At 40.0% G+C, this 22309-nt stretch overlaps 1 protein-coding gene across 4 annotated transcripts in view; it reads left to right on the top strand.

Annotated features, from left to right (window-relative positions):
- The first annotated feature begins 2883 nt into the window (after window positions 1-2883).
- The window catches only part of ZNRF2 (zinc and ring finger 2), a 101787-nt gene continuing 82361 nt past the window's right edge, over window positions 2884-22309 (top strand). For all 4 annotated transcript variants that reach the window (XR_008473330.2, XM_035253526.3, XM_035253523.3 and 1 more), the window contains exon 1: window positions 2884-4081. Coding sequence is in view for 3 of the 4 variants with exons in the window: in XM_035253526.3 (XP_035109417.1) it covers window positions 3613-4081 (469 nt within the window). In the remaining variant the exon portion in view is untranslated. The remainder of the gene's footprint in view (window positions 4082-22309) is intronic.

Below are 22309 nucleotides of genomic sequence, written 5' to 3'. Positions count from 1 at the left end.
CCACACATCAAAGGTCTGATTCAGTAGAATTTTAAAAGAGAGAGCAGGAGAGGAAAGAGGAATTCATAGGAGAGTAAGGGAACACAAAGGTAAGAGCAACGCCCCCCTCCGCCCCACACCAAGTAAACTTTAAACTAGACAACAGCAAACTGATTGGTCAGGCATTTTTATTGAAAGCCCAGAAGTAGCTTACCTGTTCCAATGTGGGTTTGTGGTTAATAATTTTGTCAATGTGAAGTGCTTTAACAATATAGTCAAACTAATATTGCACCCCCAAAGCCTTTGGTCAATATATTATTTAACTGCATCAGGAGGAATATAGTGTATTTTAAAAGCTTCACATTTGAAAAATTTTAAAGAGCTGGGGCTCTGGTCTTGAAGTCACAAAGGCATTACAGCAGCAGTTCTGATTATACAGGAAAGCATTATTTAGGCCAGTGTTTCTCCAAACCAGAGTCTGAAGTCTGATGGCAGCAACATCACTGGACAACTTGTTAGGATGCAAATTCTCCAGGCCAACCCTGAGCTACGGAGTAAGAATCATTGAGGATGGGGCCCAACAGCCTGTTTTTAACAAGGTTTTCATGTAATCCTTTTGTGTGCTAAAGTTTGCAAAGCACTGATTTAGACTACTGCAGATTACAACCTTTTGGTAAGTTGTAAAATCAATCCAATGAGCAGTGACAAGCATTTTACAAAAGTGAAGTGAAACAGAAAACAGAGTCCATTTCAGGTAGCATAGGTATTATTTCAAAAACTTGTTTCAGTTCTGCATATGTGTATACCTGTGTGTACTAACTTGGATGAAGCAGCACTTTTAATTTTTGAAGAACTGGTAGGTACAATAAAGAAATGACACATTTTCAATGAAGTCAGAACTGTTCGGTTGACAGTAACACACATCGACAGCTTCACGCTGGTGACTGGAGAGAGTTGAGAGGGGTGAGGAGAGAGGAAAGAGGGCCAAAAAAAGAATATAGAAGGCCAGCATTTTATTTCCAGAATCCTTGTGAGGAAAGAAATAAAAGGGCCCACCAGAGAGGAGGGGGAAAGGGCACCCACCACAAGGGAAACGTCAAGGAGCATAAGAACATGATAAGTTAATGAGTGACAATCAAGAAAGAACTGTTTTAGTACAACTGGGGAGGAAATATGTATTCACTCACTCATTAATTCATTCACAGAACATTTATTGTATCATCCCAAGCACCAGGCACTGTGTTAAACACTGGAGGTGCAGATGTGAAGTTTATCATGGAGCCAATTGTTTAGTGACATGCAAGATGTCTAATAATGATAACATGATCAGAGTTATGAAGGAGGTATTGTACAGCACTGAGTGGGAACACTGAAGTCGGTTTGTAATGCTGGGGTGGGGAACAGGGTGCCAGGAAACATCTATAAGCAGAGGGCATTTGACCAAAATGATCACAATATCTTAACATGATATTGCATATAAATCACTGAGTACGTTTTTCCATTTATATGTGTTTGTGTACATAGTTACACAATGCATGTCTTTATATGTATACATATATTCTCCTTTTGTTTAAAAACTTGATTGCCATATCCTAAGAGTGACGAAAATCATTACATAAAAGACTTATTGCAGATACTGAAAAAAAAAGACAAAGTATTTCTGTAGTTTTACAAAACACCACTTGCTATTATTTTCAGGTGAGGATATGTAGAGAGACTAGACATTTTCAAAATGGGAGCCTCAGAGCAGGCTGTTCCCTGGGTATCCAGACCCCATTCTGCCACGGAGAGACCACACGAACACCGAGGAATGCACTGAGGAAAATTTTATTACACTCCATTTTAGAGAAATTATAGGATCTTAAAGATGCGGGTACCCTAGAATTTAACCAAACAGTTTAGGTAAGAAACCTAAAGTCAGCAGGGTGCGGTAGCTTATGCCTGTAATCCCAACACTTTGGGAGGCGGAGGCGGGTGGATCACTTGAGGACAGGAGTTCGAGACCAGCCTGGCCAACATGGTGAAACCCCGTCACTACTAAAAATACAAAAATTAGCCAGGCGTGGTGGCACGTTCCTATAATCCGAGCTACTCTGGAGGCTGAGGCAGGAGAATCGCTCGAACCCGGGAGGCGGAAGTTGCAGTGGCAGTGAGTCGACACAGCACTACTGCACTCTAGCCTGGGTGACTGAGTGAGACTCCGTCTCAAAACAAAAATAAAAACAAACCTAAAGCCCAAAAAGGTAAAAGGTAAAATAATTTGCTCATTACACATACTTTGGTGTTGCGCCTAAATCCTAGGTTTCATGAGTCAGGTGCAGCGTTCCTGGCACCACGGTTTTTGCCCTACCACGGAGGGTCAAGCTGGATTATCCTGATTTCTTCCAACTCCACGCTTCCTCCCGGGTTGGTGTTCCATGAGTAAGTCTAATTCAGATCAAGCTGGCTTGTGGCTTCTGTGTTTTTTTTAAATCAGTGTGTAACACCAACACCCACCGAAAGCAAATGGCTCTGGGCACAGGATACAGCCATTCACGCCCCCTGCCAGGAAAAGCTGCAGCGGACACTGGCTCCTCCAGCGTCGCCCGGCCACGTGCGGGAGGAGGGGCCGCCTTCTGGTTGGCGCACCGGGTCCGTCCCTCCTAACGGCGTAGGCCCCGCGGTGGAGGCGAGGGCGCGCCCTGGCTGGGAGGGCAGGGCGAGAGACCTGTCCATCAACGAGTCCGCGGGTGGCGGCACCTACAGCACCGCGGTACCTAGGCGAGGCGGAGCCGGGGCGGGCAGGCCGCGGCCGGGGGAGGCGGAGCCAGGCCGGCGGGAGCCAATCGTCCAGGCGGCGCGAGGGGGCGGGGGCGGGGTCACCGAGCGCGACCCAAACACAAGGGCCGGGCGCACCCTGCCGCCGAGCCGTTCCGCGGCCTTCCGGCGCGAAGGCCAGGAACCTCCTCCCCTCTTTGGCACCCCCACCTTCGCAGCTCAGATCCTGTCGCCAGCCCGGCCCCTCCTTCACGGGGGAGCGAGGCGACGGTTGCCGGGAAGCGCGCGCCACCCCTCCCTCCCATTCTTCGTCCTCTCCTCGCGCGCCACCCGTTTTTCCTCTTTCTCCGTTAATAACAGTTGGGTGGCTGGGGGAGGAGGGAAGGTGGCCTCGGCGAAGTCTGGGCGGGCACCTCCCACTCAGCCGCCTGCTGCCGTGTGAGCCGTAGGATGGCGGCGGTACCAGCGGCCGCCCGAGAGGAGGCGGTGCCGAGGCCCGGGGCGCCGAGCGCGGCGGCAGAGAGCGGCAGCGGCCCGTCGTGGCGCACCAGAACCGAAACCAGCGGCAGCCGCACGTCCACCTGAGCCGCCTCTTCCCGCTGGAGCTTGCGAGCGGTGCCCGCAGCCGGATTCCCTTCCTCTTCGCGTCCCCTCGTCTCCTGCGCCCGCGTCAGGCCGCCGGCCTCGCCCACCGCCTGGAGAAGAGCGCCCAGAGCTCCGACTGCCCCTCGGGGCGCCGGGCGGCGGACCTGGACGTACGGGGACCTCTCTGGGCAGGCCGCGGCGCCTCGGCCCTGCCCTCACGCTTCTGCCCTCGCTCCCACCCTCCCGGAGCTCCGGGCGTTGCGCGCGGGCCCGGCCCGGGGCAGGGCGGACATGGGCGCCAAGCAGAGCGGCCCGGCCGCTGCTAACGGCCGCACCCGCGCGTACTCGGGCTCGGATCTGCCTTCCAGCAGCAGTGGAGGGGCCAATGGGACCGCGGGCGGAGGCGGCGGCGGCGCTCGGGCCGCCGCCGCGGGGAGGTTCCCGGCTCAGGTGCCCGGCGCGCACCAGCCCAGCGCCTCGGGCGGCGCCGCAGCGGCCTCGGCGGCCCCGGTAGCCCCGGCCCCGCGCAGCCGCTCCCTTGGCGGAGCCGTGGGGAGCGTGGCGTCGGGGGCTCGCGCGGCGCAGTCCTCCTTCAGCATCCCGAACAGCAGCAGCGGCCCGTACGGCTCGCAGGACTCGGTGCACAGCAGCCCCGAGGACGGCGGCGGCGGCAGGGACCGGCCGGCAGGCGGGAGCCCCGGCGGGCCGCGTCTGGTGATCGGCTCCTTACCAGCTCACCTCTCGCCGCACATGTTTGGAGGTACGGCCCCTTCTCCGCGCGTTTGCGCCCGGCCCTCCCGCGGCTGCACGTGGGCAGCGGCCGCCGGCTATTTTTACCCTTCTCCTTTTCTCCTTCGGCCGGGGCGCCTGGGGGCTGTTGCCCGGCCCGGCTGGCGCGCGTCTCCATCCTGGGAAGAAAGCCGGCAGTTAACACCTGCGGTGCTGGTACTGCGTAGCGTGGTTTTGTTTTTAAACATCGTAAGCACCCTCACCTCTGCGGCTCCCCAATAGAGAAGGTCCATTTTCCAGTGAGGTGACTGGAGCAAATGTTGTTTTACAACCAACCAACGAAACAGCCCTTGAGGTTGTGGCTTTTAGTACCAGGAAGTCAGGAGGAGATACGTTGCTAAATGTAGTTATATCTGGGGACTCCAGTGAGGAACAGCTTTTAAAGGCCAAAAGTCAAAGGTTCTCAAATGAACATTGAGTTACCATCTTTGGGCCGACTTTTAATATAAAGCTGTAATCCTTAAATCTGTGTCAGTCCCACTTTGTCAGTTTAATTGGATGAATGCGTTAATGAAAAGTTTGTTTTTAAACCCCACTTAAAAATTTAGACTTAAAAAATTAGACTTACTGTACTTCCAATTATTTAATTTTTTAATATGTATGACAGCATTATTATGTTTATTCAGTTTCAAATTGTATAAATGTTTGGTTACATACAAATAACAGTTAATGTGAGTCCTGCTTAATTTGGACAGCATTTTAGAAATGGATGAGTTTCTTAAGGAAATAAAAATTTTGCAACTCTGCCTACAAGGTAGGCTTGGTTCTTTTGAAGAGCGGTATTGACTAGAGTTAAGGAAAAGTCAGTTGTGAAAAATGGACATTTTTAATAGCAAAATGATGTGCTCTTCTATAGAAAGAGGAGGAAGGGTGCATTGTCTTGGGGAAAATGAATTCTGCCTCTTCAGTTATGTTTTATGCTGATCTGCTTTATTGAAAACGCTAATAGTAAATGAATCAGGACCACCTCCCTGCTTTATGAAAATAAATAGAAGTATAGATAGATAAGCATTCCCATGTCATTGCATTATGTATATGATATTAGAGAAATTCACAGCTGAGCACAGACGAGCAGCGAAAACACCATCCCTTATATTTTTGTGCCTCTTTTACTCATATTTATAAACGTAGGCACTTTGAGTAGAGACTTAGTAAAGTGGAATACTTAGTAATTTATCTGTTCTGATGTTTGTACTATCAACATTCACTCCAGCATAAGTTAAAAATAGGAGTGTCTTGTTTAGTTTTTCCTATTTAGCAACGCTTTGCACATTCAATATGGAACAACGCTTAACTTATAATTAGCTATCTTGTTTTAAAGTAATTTTTGCTTCTTAATTAAATATATTCATCCTTCCTAAAATTGGGCCATTTTTAAACATCATTTGCTTTTGAGTAAAAGAACTGTCCTTAGAGTGATTTGATCCCAACTGATCTAACAGTTGAAGGTGCTGTAGTCCACATTGAAGAATTTAAAAGGCAGTTTCTGAGAATTGGTGATCAGTGCGAAAATGAAGGACAAACTGGTTTTTAATATTTTTTTAAGTGAAAATTTGCATTTGGCAGTTATCAAAAGATGAACATTTAATTTTGTTGAAGGGTGAATAGGAAAAGCCTTGTCAAGTTAATATTTAATATGCTGATTTTTAAAAAATCGTTTTTTAAGAGACGATAATTCCCTTTGGCAAACATTATATTTGTATGGGTTTATTTTGTTGAAGTAAATGCATTTGATTCAGAGCAAGGGACACACAGTTGAGCCCCATGCTATTCCTAGTAAATGAGTAAGTAAAAATACCTAGTTGTTAAAGTTGGAGGTAAAGCATTTATCTTTTTTCTTATCTAAGTTCTGTATTTGTGCACTCACTATAGTTCTTTTAGTACTGTTGGGGTTGAATGACTGGGGCCTAGTAGCACAGTGACACTTTCTGAGGAACTTATAGCAGCCTTTCTCAACCAGCTTTCTGGAGAGAATTGAGCGGTAGTGTGCAGTGGATTTTAACTTTTAGCTCCAGTGCATTTAGAATGGTTTTAGTTATGTATCACTCTTGGAACAATTGAGAAAACAGTCACTGAAATAATTTCCTGTATTTGGTGATTCAGATGAGGAACCTCAGTTGAGAAATGCTGGAAGGGGATCAGAGAAATTACCTGATCTTTTCTTGTTATATGACAGATCAGATTTAAGTGCCATCCTTAAATCTTTGTTGAGACAGGGAGATGGAATACACTTATGTAAAACCTCATATTAGTGGCATTGCCTTACTGAGTGGCATTGCCTATTTATTAGCGTACGGGTTATTAGGAAAACAATAGAACTCGATAGAAGCATGTTTCTCATCGTCATGAGATTTAGAGAGCTAGATGAAGACTCTCACAATTTAAAAAAATTAGACTTGATTGTACTTCCAATTTTTTAGTATCTATTACAGTATTGTGTTTATTCAGTTAAAAATTGTATAAATGTTTGGTTACATACAAATAACTATCTGAAAATTGATACAGGGATTATTTCTGAACTAATGGAAAGTTCATATTGTTTTTTGTAAAACTGTTGTTTTAATTGTTTACATTGTTAACATCTAATAAGAAAATGTGGTACTAATAAGATTCAGAATTATTCTTTTGTAAGCTGTCATGTAATTTACAGAAAATGAAAAACAGTACCCCCCCCCTTTTTTTTTTTTAACACTTAAGAGTCTGGCAAGTGGAATTGTTAGTAGTTCCCTCATAATGAATGGACACACTGAATGAGGAGGTTTTCTGTGTTGGTTTTCTGTTTTGCTGTCTTTTGGATGTCTATTTTGGCTATATACACTCTTATTCTCTCTAGAGAACTGGAAGGAAAGTGCCTAATCCAGATATTTCAGTTTGTAGAAATTTCCTAGAATCAAGTTACTGGACAGCAGAATATGATTATATCTATATAGGAGATTTTAGGTGAAGTAAATCTCGTCTTTGTTACTCTTTTCAGACTGCTGGGTGTTATAGTGAACAGATGCTCTCTTGACTACCTAGTGTTGTCCGTCACCTTTGTTTTAAAAGAGGTGTTAAGGGTATTTTCTAGTATTTAAAAGTCTTGATGATTTAAAAGTCTTAGGATTTGTTTGGCTTTAATTTATGTCTACGTTTTTTTTCCCTATGTCAAGTAGCTATTGTTCATACGAGCAATTAATATGAGTGGTAAAATAGCCTTTACTGATGTAGCAAGGATGGAGTAGATGAATTAGGCTATAGAAATATACCAATAAATGGAGATTATTTCCAGAGAAATCGTGTGGACTTCTATAATGTATGCTTGTGTCCGGAAGTGAAAATGTAAATGACTTAATCTAAAACAACCAGTGTTTCTGGGTTGCTTTTGGCCTCCTGATTGTCTTAAGCTTTTTTGGGTGTGGCTTGCTAGTATTTCAGTAGTCTGATCATAATTCAGGTGCCTCCTTACTTGTGAAACATGTTTCCTTATATTGAAGGAGTGTGGGTTTTCTCTTAAAACTGAAGATGCTGAATAAAACCTGTATTTCTAGGAAGATTTCTCTTAATTTTTAAGGCAGATGTGAAGTTTTATGGTGTTAGATTATCTTCATGAATTAACCATTGTCGAATTGGTCTCAGTTATCACTTCTTACCAATATCAAGTGGAAAGTGTTTGAATTTGGGATATTGTAATTAATCTACTTCATATTCCTGAATATTCTTTTCCATTGAAGGCTTTTATGGGGAGTGGCAGAAGAGGAATGTTTGCGTCTTTCTAAGAAAAATGAGCCTTCTAACCACCACCCCTGCCACTCCTGAAGTAAGAATTTTGGAGGTTGTTTCTCAACTTGTAATTTCATACCTTCATATTGTATGCTTTGCTGTGCTTAAGTGTGGCCTGTGTCATGGAAGTTTCTGCTTTGGGAATTTTTTGGAACTATTCTTGACTGCAAGGTGGGAAGGTTACATAGGGCATCACCTGGTCTCTGAGCAGCCTGACCTAAGAACCTGGTACTTTGATGCTTTGCTGGCTGCTGCAGTGCCTGAGGGAGTAAGAGCCCTGTTGTAAGATAGTGTCTTATTCCCTCTGGCATATCTCCAGCAAGTACCTTGCTCTCCTCCAATTTGATTGCTTTGCCTGGTGACCAGTAAGTTCTTCTAGTTACCAAATATCATTAATTAGATATCAACTTTTAAACTATTTATTGTTTGAGTTTAAAGGAGAATTGCCTTAATGTTATACTTATTACATGTACTAAGTATTATGTACAATTGAGTATGATGGCAAATGTGTTAAAAGAGTGTAGGAATTGCTTTCTGTATACAGCAAATTACTTGCTAAGTTTTGCCTTACGTAAATATTCTTAAGAACTATTGTTTATTTGAAATGTTAGTCTGTGTTTTAATTTTGCATGTACATGACTGGTTCCACATTTATTTGTTTAGAAATGAGACAAAACCTAGGCCTTTGTGAACAAAGGGTTCAGAAATACCTAGGTTCTGATTTTACTCACTTTCTATGCTGCTTATTCACAAATGACTACAAATTTAGCGGCTCTAAGCAATACATTTATTGCCTTGGCACTTTCTGTGGGTCAAGAGGCTGGGCACAACTTAGCTGGATCCTCTGTAAGACTGCAGTCAACGTATTGGCAGGGCTGGATTGTTGTCTGGAGACTCAGCTGGGGAAGGGTCTGCCCCCACACTTCCTCGAGTTATTGGCAGAATTTATTTCTTTGTGGCCATTAGGTTCAGAGCAGCTTGCTTCTTCAGAGTCAGCAAAGGAAGAGACTCTGTAAGGTGGACTGGTGCTATGTTCTTACAGAATTCTGTGGTGTAAACACATACAACCCATTGCCTTTGCTGTATTTCATTGATTAGAAGGAAGTCATATGTCCAGTTCATGTGCAAGGGGAGGGAATTATACGAAGGTTTAAACATCAGGAAGTGTAGGAATCAAGAATATTCACGTCAGTTCTGTCCACCACATAGATTATAGACTTAGATTGACCAGCTGAACATACAAGTTTTTTTTTAACTCATTTTTATTTACTTTTAAAAAGTTGTACTAATGCATATGATAAGTATAGTATTAATAGACATGAATTGAGCCCCTTTTAGGGGCTGGGCTTTGTAGATATTGAGGGTACAGATGTGGGGCTTCTTTATGCACTTGTCAACTCTCAATTGAATTTGAGAGATGGGTATATGTATGTGATTATCATGCAATGCAACAAGCTGTGTAAAAGAACTATTAACAGAATGCTTAGTGAAGTATCTTTGTCTAGGCTATTCAGAAATGCTTCACAGAGGAGGGTACATTTGAAGGGTACATTGAAAATACATTTTGAAGGATTTAGAAGTTTTATGGAGAGAGGGCACTACAGACTAGAGAAAAAATCCACAGAAGCATAGGTTTTGATATGGCTTGCTGAAAAGTTAAATATGTTTGGATTGTAGGGTGCTCAGAGGAATGATGAAAACCAGAAGCTAGAATAGTAGAAAGTGGAGCCAGGTGAAGGATTTGATAGTGCTGTTAAGTTTGTTTTATCTAACGAAGTTTGAAAGCAGCAGGAGTATCATGATGAGGCCATTGGGCACAATTAACATATGTGGCTGTATGCAGCAATCCTGATCAGGACTCATTTCTTAAGGAGGGGAGTGTGATAGCAGGAGGATAAGCGAGGATTCTTTTAGAATATAACTTATAGAAGATTCCTAAATTGAAAACATGGCATTGGTGAGGGAGAAGAAAAGTTGGATTTGATTGAGAATTCTGAGGTAGAACTGATAGAATTGATAACCTGGGTACATAGTGATGTCTTTAACCAGCATTAAAAATAAAGATGAAGAATAACACTTTTTAGGAAATGATGAGCTCTTTTTAGGCCTGTTAAATTTGAGTGGCTATAGGATTTCCATCTGGATAGAAGTATCCTTTTAGTGGTTGGAAACATGAGTCTCTAATTCAGGATATTACAAAAAAATTGAGAAATCCATTTGCAGGTTATAAGTGAATCCAGAAAGTGGGTAAGATTACTAAGGGATGAATATAAATTGAGAGGGAGCAAGGATAGAATCCAGAGGAGCAAGTATTTTAGGAGACAGGCAGAGGAAGAGGCCAGCAATTAGAATTCAACCACAGGGAAAGGAAGTTATTTAAAACCTTTTATAAAAAATAATAAAAATAATATCTGTTCACTAGAGAAAAACTAACGTTACAGAAAAGCATGTATGTAATCTTACCACAGAAATAACCAGAATAAAGTGTTACTGTCTTTTATGTATGTATTTGTTTTAGACACACAATTTGGAACATTCATTTTTATATCGGTTTGATTTTAAGCTTTCTGATATTCTAATACACAGTTTTAAAGGTACAAATTTTCCTCTAAGAATTGCTTTATCTGAATCCCACTGATTTTGAAGTCTTCTTGTTAACATTCAGTGAAAAACATTTTAATTTCCCTATGATTTCTTCTTGATCCATGGGTTACATATTCTTTGATAACATGCTCTTTCCATTTCCACCAGTTTCTAAGGTCACATTAAAAAGCTTTTTTTCTGAGACAGAGTTTCATTCTTGTTGCCCAGACAGGAATGCAATGGCACCATCTTGGCTAACTGCAACCTCTGCCTCTCAGAACCAAGTGATTCTTCTGCCTCAGCCTCCTGAGTAGCTAGGATTATAGGCGCACACCACCATGCCCAACTAATTTTGTATTTTTAGTAGAGATGGAGTTTCTCCATGTTGATCAAGCTAGTCTCAAATTCCTGACCTCTGCCTACCTTGGCCTCCTAAAGTGCTGGGATTACAGGCGTGAGCTGCTGAGCTGTACCTGGCCTAAAAAAATTTTTTTGGGGGATGGAGTCTTGCTCTGTAGCCCAGGCTGGAGTGCAGTGGCGTGATCTCAGCTCACTGCAACCTCCGCCTCCTGGGTCCCAGTACAAGCAATTCTCCTACCTCAGCCTCCCAAGTAGCTGGGATTACTTGCACAAGCCATCATGCCCAGCTCATTTTTGTATTTTTTAGTAGAGATGGGGTTTCATCATGTTGGCCAGTCTGGTCTTGAACTCCTGACCTCATGATCTGCCTGCCTCAGCCTCCCAAAGTGCTGGGATTATAGGGGTGAGCCACCGCACCCGGCCTAAAATTTTTTATAACATTATTTTTAATTATTACCCAGTATTCCAAAAATCACTCAGGAAATATTTAATGAGGACCTGCTCTTCCTGGCAATAATCTGGGAATAGAGCAGTGAAAAAATAAAATAAAAATCCCTGCTTTTAGGGGTCTTATTATTCTATTTGGAGAAATAGTAAACAAACAAGTAAAATATATAGTGTGTTAGAGCATTGAGGGTAATGGAAAAAAATGGAGCGCAAAGGCTGATGATAGTGATTCTGGGGTGGAGACCTGTCCATACTTGCTATTTTAAATAGGATTTTAAGGGTGACCTCACTGACAAGGTGACAATTCAAGTAGAAAGTGAAGGAGCAAGCCTTGAGGATCTCTGGGTGAAACGCACATTCAGGCACAGGGCACAGTAACTGTAAAGGCCCTAAGGCATGAGTGTACCTGTTATGTAGGTAAACTGTGCTGGAGTGCAGAGGGCTGTAGAGGATGAGGAGCAGAGAGTAGTAGGGTAGCTTGATGTGGGCACAGAATCAAAAACTGCCTCATAACCACTGACCTGTGGTTTTTGGCTTTTGTTTTGAAGAGGGATGGGGGAGACACTGGAGTATTTTTGTGTAGAGGATTGACATAATCTGACTTGGGTTTTAAAGGATTACCCTGGCCATTGTGTGAGAGTAGACTCCAGGTGGCAGGAGTCAGCAAGGAGGCAAAAATACAGATGAAAGAGAACAGTGGCTTGGACGAGGGTGGCAGTGCTGGAGGTGCTAAGCAGTGGCCAGAATCTGGATATCCAGTGTTTTGAAGATAGAGCCACCTGGATTAGATGTGGAGGTATGAAGAGCGAATGAAGAGTCAAGGATTTATTTGGTTGTTCTTTATGGTCGAGCATTCAGTTTGTTTGCAGTTTGAACAGTTATAATAAAACACTGTTCTGTGAACACCCTGGTAAGCAAATTTTTAGATTTTTCCAGTTTTTTTTTTTTTTTCTTTTTTTTGAGATGGATTCTTTTTCTGTCGCCCAGGCTAGAGTGCAGTAGTGCAGTCTTGGCTCACTGCAACCTCTGCCTCCCAGGTTCAAGCAATTCTTGTGCCTCAGCCTCTCAAGTAGCTGGAATGACAGGTGTGTGCCATCGCGCCCTGCTGATTTTTGTGTTTTTAATCGAGACAGGGACTTGCCATGCTTGCTAGGCTGGTCTCTAACTCCTGGCCTCAAGTGATTCACCCACCTCAGCCTCTCAAAGTGCTGGGACTACACACATGAGCTACTGCACCTGGCCCATTTTTCCAGTTCTTAGAAATTTATCAGTGACGTGGGATTGCTAGAAAGAAAGATACGCTTTTGTTCAAGGCATTTGATCTTTATTGCCAAGTTGCCCATTAGAAATGGAAACTACTTCTTGCAAGATATAATCTTCAGGACTATGTAAATTTTTCTTAGTCTATAAAAACTTAAGTGAGGTTTTTGATATTTATAAGTACAGATTGGTAGATATATTTTGAGTAATATTATCTATCAGAAGTCACTGTTTCCTTCAGGGCTCTTTTTTTTTTTTAAGCAACAAAAATACTTAGTATGTCAGAAAATTGTAAGTACATTCAGTCATTTGAATTTCATAAGTATTGACCTTGTGGAATATCCTAATTTTTACTTGAATTGTGATTAGTCTGTAATAGTTCATTAATTTACCTATTCATAGGTGAGCTGAGAGGAAAAAAGCCATATATACATAATAGGTTATTTATTATGTGTAATATGTTTCAGAGAGCCAGTGCTCAGTTTGAACAATAAATTTTGCTATTTTTAATTTATTTTTTATTATTTCTACTGTTATCTCTATTCTGTTTTTCTCATTTTTGTAAAATTAATTTTGTTCTTTCTCCTAGTTTCTTAGTTCTTTATTTATTATTTTTTTAATGATAAAAGCATTTAAGGCTGTGTTTACTTCTCACTACATAGAGTCACTTCCCAAAGCTTTGGATACTTACCATCTCATTATTGTTGAGTACACATTTTTTCTTTTAAAATCAGTTCTGTCAAGGAATAATCATGTTAACTGCATTTTGATATTTTCTTTTACCTGGAAGTTATTTTAAAGTGTGTGTTTATTGTGATGGTTCTTACTACTACCCTTTTGTTATTTCTAGTGTTAACTTAGAAGTATTGCACTGTGGCCAGGCTCAGTGGCTCACACCTGTAATCCTAGCACTTTGGGAGGCTGAGCGGGTGGATCATCTGAGGTCAGGAGTTCAAGACCAGCCTGGCCAGCATGGTGCAACCCTATCTCTCCTAAAAATACAAAAACTCGCCTGGCGTTGTGGCCTGCGCCTGTAATCCCAGCTACTTGGGGATGCTGAGGCAGGAGAATTGCTTGAACCTGGGAGGTGGAAGTTGCAGTGAGTTGAGATTGCACCATTGTACTCCATCCAGCCTGGGCGACAGAGTGAGGCTCCATCTCAAAAAAAAAAGTAATACTACGCCATGGTAGAGAATCTTAAGTCTTTCAGTTGTAAATGATAGAAACATAACTCAAAATAGCATTAAGTGGAAAAATTATATGTTGTTTCAAATCATTGAAAAGGATTCTAGGGTAACTAAGAGAATTGAAGGAACAAATGCAAGAACCAAGGCCCCTGGAGCTGACATTTAGAGACAGAGAGAGAGGGAGGGGGAGAGAGAGAGTGTCTGTGTATCTGTGTGTGTCTGGGATTACAGGTGTCAGCCACTTCCCCCCAGGCAGTATGGGCCTTCTTTAAGCTGATGGGCCTTGAGACTCTGTACTTCCAACTACAAGGAATCTTACAGGCCTGAAGGGAGTACTGTAGCCTCCAGCAGAAAGGACTCAGATTAGCTCACTTTGAGTTCTGCGTTTGTCCATAAATCAATCACAAAAGCAGAGATGGGATGTACTTTATGTCCCGACTGTATTCTGTTACAGTGGGGAAGAGTTTAAGTCTTCCAGTTACGTTTCTTGACCTGATCTTAAGCAAGTTTCTTACTCCTCTGTACTTCTGTTTTCTCATCTCTAGAATCAGGCCAGACTTAGTGGCTTGCACCTGTAACCCTAGCACTCTGGGAGGCTGAGGCGGGTGGATGGCTTGAGCCCAGGAGTTTGAGGCCAGCCTGGGCAACATGGTAAAATCCTGTCTCTACCAAAAATACAAAAACCAGCGAGGCATAGTGGTGTGTGCTTGTAGTCCCAGCTACTGCAGGGGCTGAGGCAGGAGGATTCCTTGAACCCAGGAGGCTGAGGTTGCTGTGAGCCAGGATCATGCCGCTGTACTCCAGGCTGGGTGACGGAACAAGACCCTATATCAAAACAAAAACCTGCGTTTGTAGTATTGTGAGGGTTAAAGTAGTCCACATACTTCATACTTTTACACTTTTTTAAACTGTTGAACAAACCTCTTAATAAGAAAATGAAAACATCCAAGATTTATGCGCCACTTCCAGTCTCACCCTTAGAAAGACTGTGTGCTTTATTTGGATACCATATTCCTTTCTCTTCTCAACTGCTCAGATTTACAAAAACAACCTAGTTTTCATTATTATTTTTATAATGTGTGTCTTCTATTTACAAAATTCTCCCCTCAACATTTGAATTAAATGTTCCAGCATATTTACTATGCCAAACACATGGTAAAACTGTAAATATTGAATGTTTCCCAAAATGTATTTGATAACATTATGTTTTAAGATGAGATTATTATCAAAATTATTGCTGCATTTAAATTATGTATGAAAATGTGCTCTAGAAGTGGTATGCTGTTTTTATTTGTATAACGTAAATATTGGTAAATTAATTTTTGAACCAAATAGGTATAACGTAAATTATACAAATGGGGGCAGTTATAAAATTGCCTTAGAAGTAACATACTGTGCTTATAGCTCTTTTGTAAGTGTTTGAATGTGTTACAAACTGTTGTGAATGTGAGTGTGTTTTGTGGGTGGCTGGAGATGGTTGGAAGCGTGGTTGATAAGGCAGGTCAGTGTTTTCCTGAAGTGTGTGCTGCTGCTTCAGGGCAGAGTCTGAAAAACTTAGATTTTTTTTTTTAGTTATATGATTTACTGCATCTCAGGCAACCCGGATAACATGGCATTTAATCAAAGCATTTCAATATTTGCTGGTGCTTCAGCACGCTTCGGTCTGAGAGTCCTGAAGTCTTGATTTGGAACTCTCCAGATCTTGTCTATCATAGCATAGTGCTTCTTCAAAAACAGCATATCTGGTCACCTTGAAATCTCAGTTCCTTAGTAACTCCTTTTGTCCACTCTTCCTACCACCTTACCATACACAGAGGTCTTCGGAGGATTGCCATTAGTTTCGTTAAAACAGAATGAAGCTAAGAATAATTAATATTATTGGCCATTTTAAATGTCTTTATAAATATTGAATTAATAGAGTTACTTTCATACAGTAATTTATGTGTTAGGAAAGTTACTTCATAAGTGCTATATCTTTTGAGTTTGTCATAAATAGTAGATGGTAGAGTAGATAATTGCTTTAGCTGTTATCTGGAGATGAGACTCAGAAGTTAGATCAACCACTTGTGGTATTTTAAGTGTGAGTTATTCTGTATTTAATTGTGAAGTGTATGGAATCTAATTAACTTGTAATAATTCAGAGTCCTTTTCACACTTGGCTGCTTTTCTTTTCGTGTACAATTTTGTGTTTTCTCGTTTGTCTTTTAAAAATTTGTTTAAAAAACTTTAGTTTTAAGACTCTCCCTCAATTGTATAAATCTCTTCTCAGATTATGCATATAATGAATATCACCTGAATTTCATCTTCTTGTGAAAGTTTATTTTGGGACCCTTTGACCTAACCTGTTCTGAATTGATTATTCTATGAGATTCCTCTTTGTTCATCATTGTCTTGGAAATTGCGTTTGCCTGCCTCTCTCCTGATTCCTTGAATTTATGTCTCTTCTTTCTGTATGTTCTCCATTGTTTTTAGTTGCTACAATCTTGTATGTCCTGCTGAGAAAGAATATGTGTCAGGTAAAAATTTTTTGAGGCTGCCATTTCTGAAAATATTTTATTTCTGCCCTCTTTTTTGATTAGTACTTTGACTTGATATAGAATTCTAGGTTGAAGTTATTTTCCCTGAGAATTTTAAATGTGTTGCTTTGTTGCCTTCTGATTTCTAGTGATGCTGTTGAGCACATAGATGTCATTTTGGTTTTTGATCCTTTGTATGAAAATTTTGTTATTGCATGTCTTAGGAGGGAGCTGTGTTCATTCGTTGTGCAACATATTTGTTAGGTCTTTGAATCGACTGCTTTCATTCTGCAGTTTTTTTGAATTACTTCTGTGATTTTTTTTTTGCATTTTTTTCTTTGATGATTTAGATGATGTATACCTAGAGTAATCCTTGGCTTTTTCTTTTTCCTCTTCTCTTTTTTCATGTCTTCACTTTTTGTTCCTTTTTTTTTTTTCTCTCTCTCTCTTGAGGGATTTATTTATTTAAGGACAAGGTCTCGAGGCTTCGTTACCTGGGCTGGAGTGCGGGTGTGTGATCATAGCTCACTGCAGCCTTGAACTCCTGGACTCAAGCGATCCTCCTGCCTCAGTCTCTTGAGTAGCTGGGACTACAGGTGCATGCCACCATGCCCAGATAGGGACTTTTAAAAATGCGATCTTATAACTTTTTTGTCAATTTTATTTGTTTATGTAATTTTAATTTTTAACTTAATTTTTAATGTTTTTAAAATTTCTGAGGTCGTTAAAAAATTGTGTTTTTTTCATATATTCCATTTTTGTTTTGTGGGTACAATATCTTGTTCTAAGAATATTACTGACACATATTGTGCATCTGTTCATGCATATGTGTACATATGTATGTGTATGTATGTATGTTTTTTTTTTATCTCTCCTGATTACTCAGTTTCTTCCCACTTGATTTTTCTCTGTTTGGCTTCATTTTTTTGTTATTTTCCCTAAATGTTCGGTGATCTTTGGCTAACTCCTGATATGTTTAATGTGGAGGGCACTAGAAAGCTAATTGGAAGCTCTCTGTGCATGTAGTGTCCTCTTTCTGGGCCCTTTTCTTAGGAATATTAAATGATTGTGCTGTTGAGCACATAGCTGTCATTTTGGTTTTTGATCCTTTGTATGAAAATTTTGTTATTGCATGTCTTAGGAGGGAGCTGTGTTCATTCGTTGTGCAACATATTTGTTAGGTCTTTGCATCATGTTGGGTTGGTCATGTTTTCCAGAAATAGCTTTTCTTGCATGGAAGACGCAATCATTTATGCTAGTGATCTAAGAGCAGAGTGAGAAGATTGAGAGTCATAATATTCAAAATGATAGCTTTCATTTAATCTCCATATTAGTATCAATATAGGACCTCTGCCTTCATCTCTTCCTCTTGTCTGCAAGTCTAGAAACTTTTCCCTCTCAAAATGACAGACTTCCAGTATAGTGCCAAGGTTGGGGTTGCTTAGATGCTGCAACCCAGGGAGGACCACTGGGAAATCTCACAGCTTCTTACACTGACTGGCAATGAATCTTCTCTTTTTAGGCCTGCCTTTTCCCCTGCTTCTAGGGGTATCTTGTGCTTACCAATTCTTGTGCCTGCTGTAAATCAGTTTACTTCTCTGCTTTCCTAGTTCTACAGTGAAAATTATTACTCATTAATTTTTTTTCCACTAAAGGTACTGCTTTTTATTTCATTTTGATTTTTTATCAGCTTATTTCCTTTAAAAATTACATTTTAATCATTTTAGTAGGATGTTTGGACTGAGCAGAAACTAATGAATGTGTACAACTAGCTATCTTTACTTAAAAGTTTCCTTTTTTAATTGCAGAAGAACTAGGAATTCACTCTTATAAAAAATTCAGATGATGCAGCCAGGCATGGTGGCTCATGCCTGTAATCACTTTGGGAGGCTGAGGTGGGTGGATCACCTGAGGTCAAGAGTTTGAGACTAACATGGTGAAACCCCATCTCTACTAAAAATACAAAAATTAGCCAGGTGTGGTGGCACATGTCTGTAATCCCAGTTACTCGGGAGGCTGAGGCAGGAGAATTGCTTGAACCTGGGAGGTGGAGGTTGCAGTGAGCCAAGATCGTGCCATTGCACTCCAGCCTGGGCAGCAAGAGTGAAACTCAAAAATAAATAAATAAATAAATAAATTCAGATGATTCAGATAAAGTGAAAGTCACTTTCAGTCCTCTGGTGTGAATGTGTTCAGGTAGTCATCTTTAACTGGAAGTTCTCTTTCTTTTAATTGCAAAAGAAATAGGAATCAACTCCTATAAAAATCAGATAATTAATATAAGACAGTCACTTTCAATCTTCCTTTGCTGATCCCATTGTGTTCCCAGATGTAGCTGTTTTTTTAATATGTATACTTCTGTTTTAATTCATTTACAATACTTCAAATACATAGAAAAAGGTAGTTTCATTTTGTGATAGAGGCTGTTATTGTCAAGAATGTGGTCATACTGTATTCTCCTAAAACCTGCTTTTTCTCCTTAATATGTATTTAGAGGAGTTTTCCAATGGGAGAACATATGAATAGAATTCTTTTTAAATGCTGTGTACTTATTGTTCCATAGTATATATGTACCATAGTTCCATATGTACTATGGAACTTAACCGTTTACTTAACCATTCTTCTATTAGTAAATATTTGGAATGTTTATAATTTTCTACTTTCTACAGTTTCTGCAATCTATAATTTTCTACTTTCTACAAGTAAGAGACACAGAATGCAAGTCTGGGAGGATCCTGAATGCAGAGCTTTCCTTTCCTCTTCTTATGGAATCAGGCTGTGAATCCCTCCTGGCACATCTGTGTGTTCACGAACCAGGAATCTCTCCAAGCCTAGGTGTCCAGACTTCTTATTTGGATGTTATTATGAAGGCATGATTGACTGAAGATTGGCCAGTCAATTGATTGAATTCAGTCTCTTTCCCATTTCTCCCCAGAGATCGGGCTGACTCACCGTTCCAGCCCTCTGATCACATGGTGATCTTTCTGGTGACTAGTTCCTATTCCAAATTGTCTATTTGAAGTCAGGTGTGATCCACAGACCTCTTGAATAGCAAAGACACCCATCACTTGGGAAATGTCAAGAGTTTTTGAAGTTCTGTACCAGGAACCAGACAAATTCTTCATTATGCATCAGATACCTAGAAATAGAATTTTCTGATTGAATGGTAGGCACACTTCAACTTTTAATAAATATTGAAAACTCCCCTTTACAAATGCATACTAATTTAGTCTGTATCAGCAGTATAATTTCCTGTAACTTTTCTGTTAGATGGTATTCTATTCTTTTTTTTATTTTGCCTGATGAAAAATTTGATTTATTAAATACATTTTCCAATTGCTAGTGAAAATGAACATTTTCCCATGAGTTTATTATTAGCCACGTTTCTTTTTTCAGTTGCCGATTCATTGGGCTTGCCCATTTCTCTGTCGGGTCATTCATCTATTTTATATTGATTTGTAGTTTGTTTTATATGTATTAGTTTATTTTTTTTGTTGCTATGAATAAATGCCTGAGGCTGGGTAATTTATGAAGAAAAGAGCTTTATTTGGCTCATTGTTCTGCAGGCTGTGCATTCAGCACAGCACCAGCATCTGCTTCTGGAGAGGGCATCAGGCTGCTTTCATTCATGGTGGAAGGTGAGGAGGAGCTGGCATGTGCAGATCGAATGATGAGAGAGGGAGAAAGAGAAAAAGGAGGGAGTGCTAGACTATTTTTCAACATCCAGTTTTTGCAGGAACTAAGAAATTACTCCTGAGAGAATGGCACCAAGCCATTCATGAGGGATCTGTCTCCACACCCAGATCTCCCATTAGGCCCCATCTCCAACGTTGGGGATCAGGTTTCAACATGAGACTGGGGCACCAGACAAACCATATCCAAACCATAGCATTATATTATACGTATTAGTCTTTGGTGTTTATATGTTTTAAATATTTCCTCCCATGCCATTGGTTTATAAAATTTAAGTTTTTACAAATTAGGTTTATTGTATTCTAATGGTAGAAGGCTATGAATTTAAACTAAAATGGTATTTATAAGTTTGTTGCTTCTTGTGAATGAAGCAAGGGCCTTTATTGCCAAGGTATTTTGTGATTTTAGCTGGCTTAGATATGTTGGATTGATATCCATAGAAATTTAAATTATAGAGGCTCCTATCTGTCTCCTTGTTTTTTGGAACATTTGAACTCCTTAAGAGTTGGAAGGAAGAAGAGAATGTTTGTGGCAGTATGATGGATGAAGTCTAAAGGTGATAACTAACTTAAAATTTCTTTTGATGTTATTTATCCAGATCACCCCTCTTTGTTTTATTAAAGGTGATTTAGAATTGGCCATACTCCAAGTGACATAATTCTATAAATATCAAATTTTCTATTATAATTTGTCATATAGAATATTTGTGTAGCTTTTACTTTTAGAGGTTTTTTTTTTAATAAATTGCTATGTGATATGTTCCATACTTTGTTCTGTAATAGAAGACTTAATTCTTACCATTCAAAATTTTATTACCAATTTCTAAAATATTTTCTAGAAATTAAATTAGCTGGGTTTTTTTGTCATAAAACTGTCAGAAATACGTATTAGAAATAGCTTCAATAAATATTAATGAAGCTTTGTTTCTAGAACTCTTCATTGTATATGATATTTGAGTGTGTTTTAATATGCCAGCATGAATGTTATCTTGCTCATATTGATATTGTATAATATTACTTGTTCACATCTGTAGATACTTTATAGCTTACAAAAGCATATTGATACACTTGAATTATAATCTTCAAGTAACACTATGCAAAAGGCAGAGAACATAATTTCCTCACTTTAGAAATGAGAAGACTTAGTCTCTGAGATACAGACATAAGGCTTTTAAGTAGTACAATAACTCTGATCAGTCCAGTGCTTTTTTTCATTTCGCCACGAGTATAGTTTCTGACTGATGCTGTAATAAATTACTGCAAATACAGTGTTTTAAAATCACACGAACTTATTATGTTGCAGTTCTTGAGGTCAGAAGCCTGAAATGAGTCTCACAGGACAAAAATCAAGGTGTTGGTAGGCTGCTTCTGGAGACCCTAGGGGAGAGCCTTTTCCAGCTTCTAGAGGCCACCCACATTTCTTGGCTTCTGGCCCCTTTCTCCATCTTCAGAGCCAGCAACATTCTGCCAACTCTTAGCACACTGCCGTCTCTGGTTTTGACTCTTTTGCTAGATTCTTCCACGTTTTAAGGACGCTTGTGATTACATTGGGCCTATTCATATAATCTAGGATAATCTCCCTATTTTAAGATCAGTAGATTTAGCAACTTTAATTCCACCTGCATCCTTAATTCCCTTTTGCCATGTAACATAACGTGGTTCCAGGTATTGGAGTATAGACATCTTTGGGAAGCCATTCTCCCTACCACACTGAGATAACTCTGTGTATCTTTATTGTATAAGAAAAATTGCAGTGTTTTTATTATATAGTAAGTTATCAGAAGAGAGGGTTGAGATTAAACTGTAAAAAAAGATAATTTGAGCAAACTTCAGTGAGCCATTAGCTGTTACACTTGAAAGAAAGCTATTGAGTTATTTCTCTAAAAGAAGGTTAAATGATTTTTCTGTGAAACACAACATAAATGAATAGACTTGTAGAATTGGGAAAAAAAGGAAAACAAAAGAAAAAAGTGCATTCATTGATCATCCGGTTTAGTTCCTAACTTGAATAATTCAGAGTTGTCTTTTATTTTTATTTATATTAAGTAAAATGTTAAAATTTTGTGTAGTTAATAGACGTTTTCAGAGTATAGTAAGAAGAACCCTGAAGAGTCAATGGGTAAACTTCAGGTGGTCCATGAAGCTTTTGAAATTGTATATAAAATTTTGTTTTATGATCATTTTTCTATAGGAATAATTCATAGTTTTCATTAGATTCTCAAGGGGGATTCTGTCTTCCCATATTAATTACAAACCATTAATCAAAGATTTTTTTTCATGTCTAATTAAAGTTCTTATTTTTGAGAGTACAGCTCTATGATGTTTTTGTACGCTTTTTTTAATTCTTGAAAATTTGTTTAATAAAATATTAAGCTTTTGCTATATACTAGGTGGC

The sequence above is a fragment of the Callithrix jacchus genome, chromosome 11 (genome assembly GCF_049354715.1).
Source record: "Callithrix jacchus isolate 240 chromosome 11, calJac240_pri, whole genome shotgun sequence".
Taxonomy (NCBI): domain Eukaryota; kingdom Metazoa; phylum Chordata; class Mammalia; order Primates; family Cebidae; genus Callithrix; species Callithrix jacchus.
Note: the sequence above shows the minus strand (reverse complement) of the source record. Positions and strands in the feature narration are given on the sequence as shown.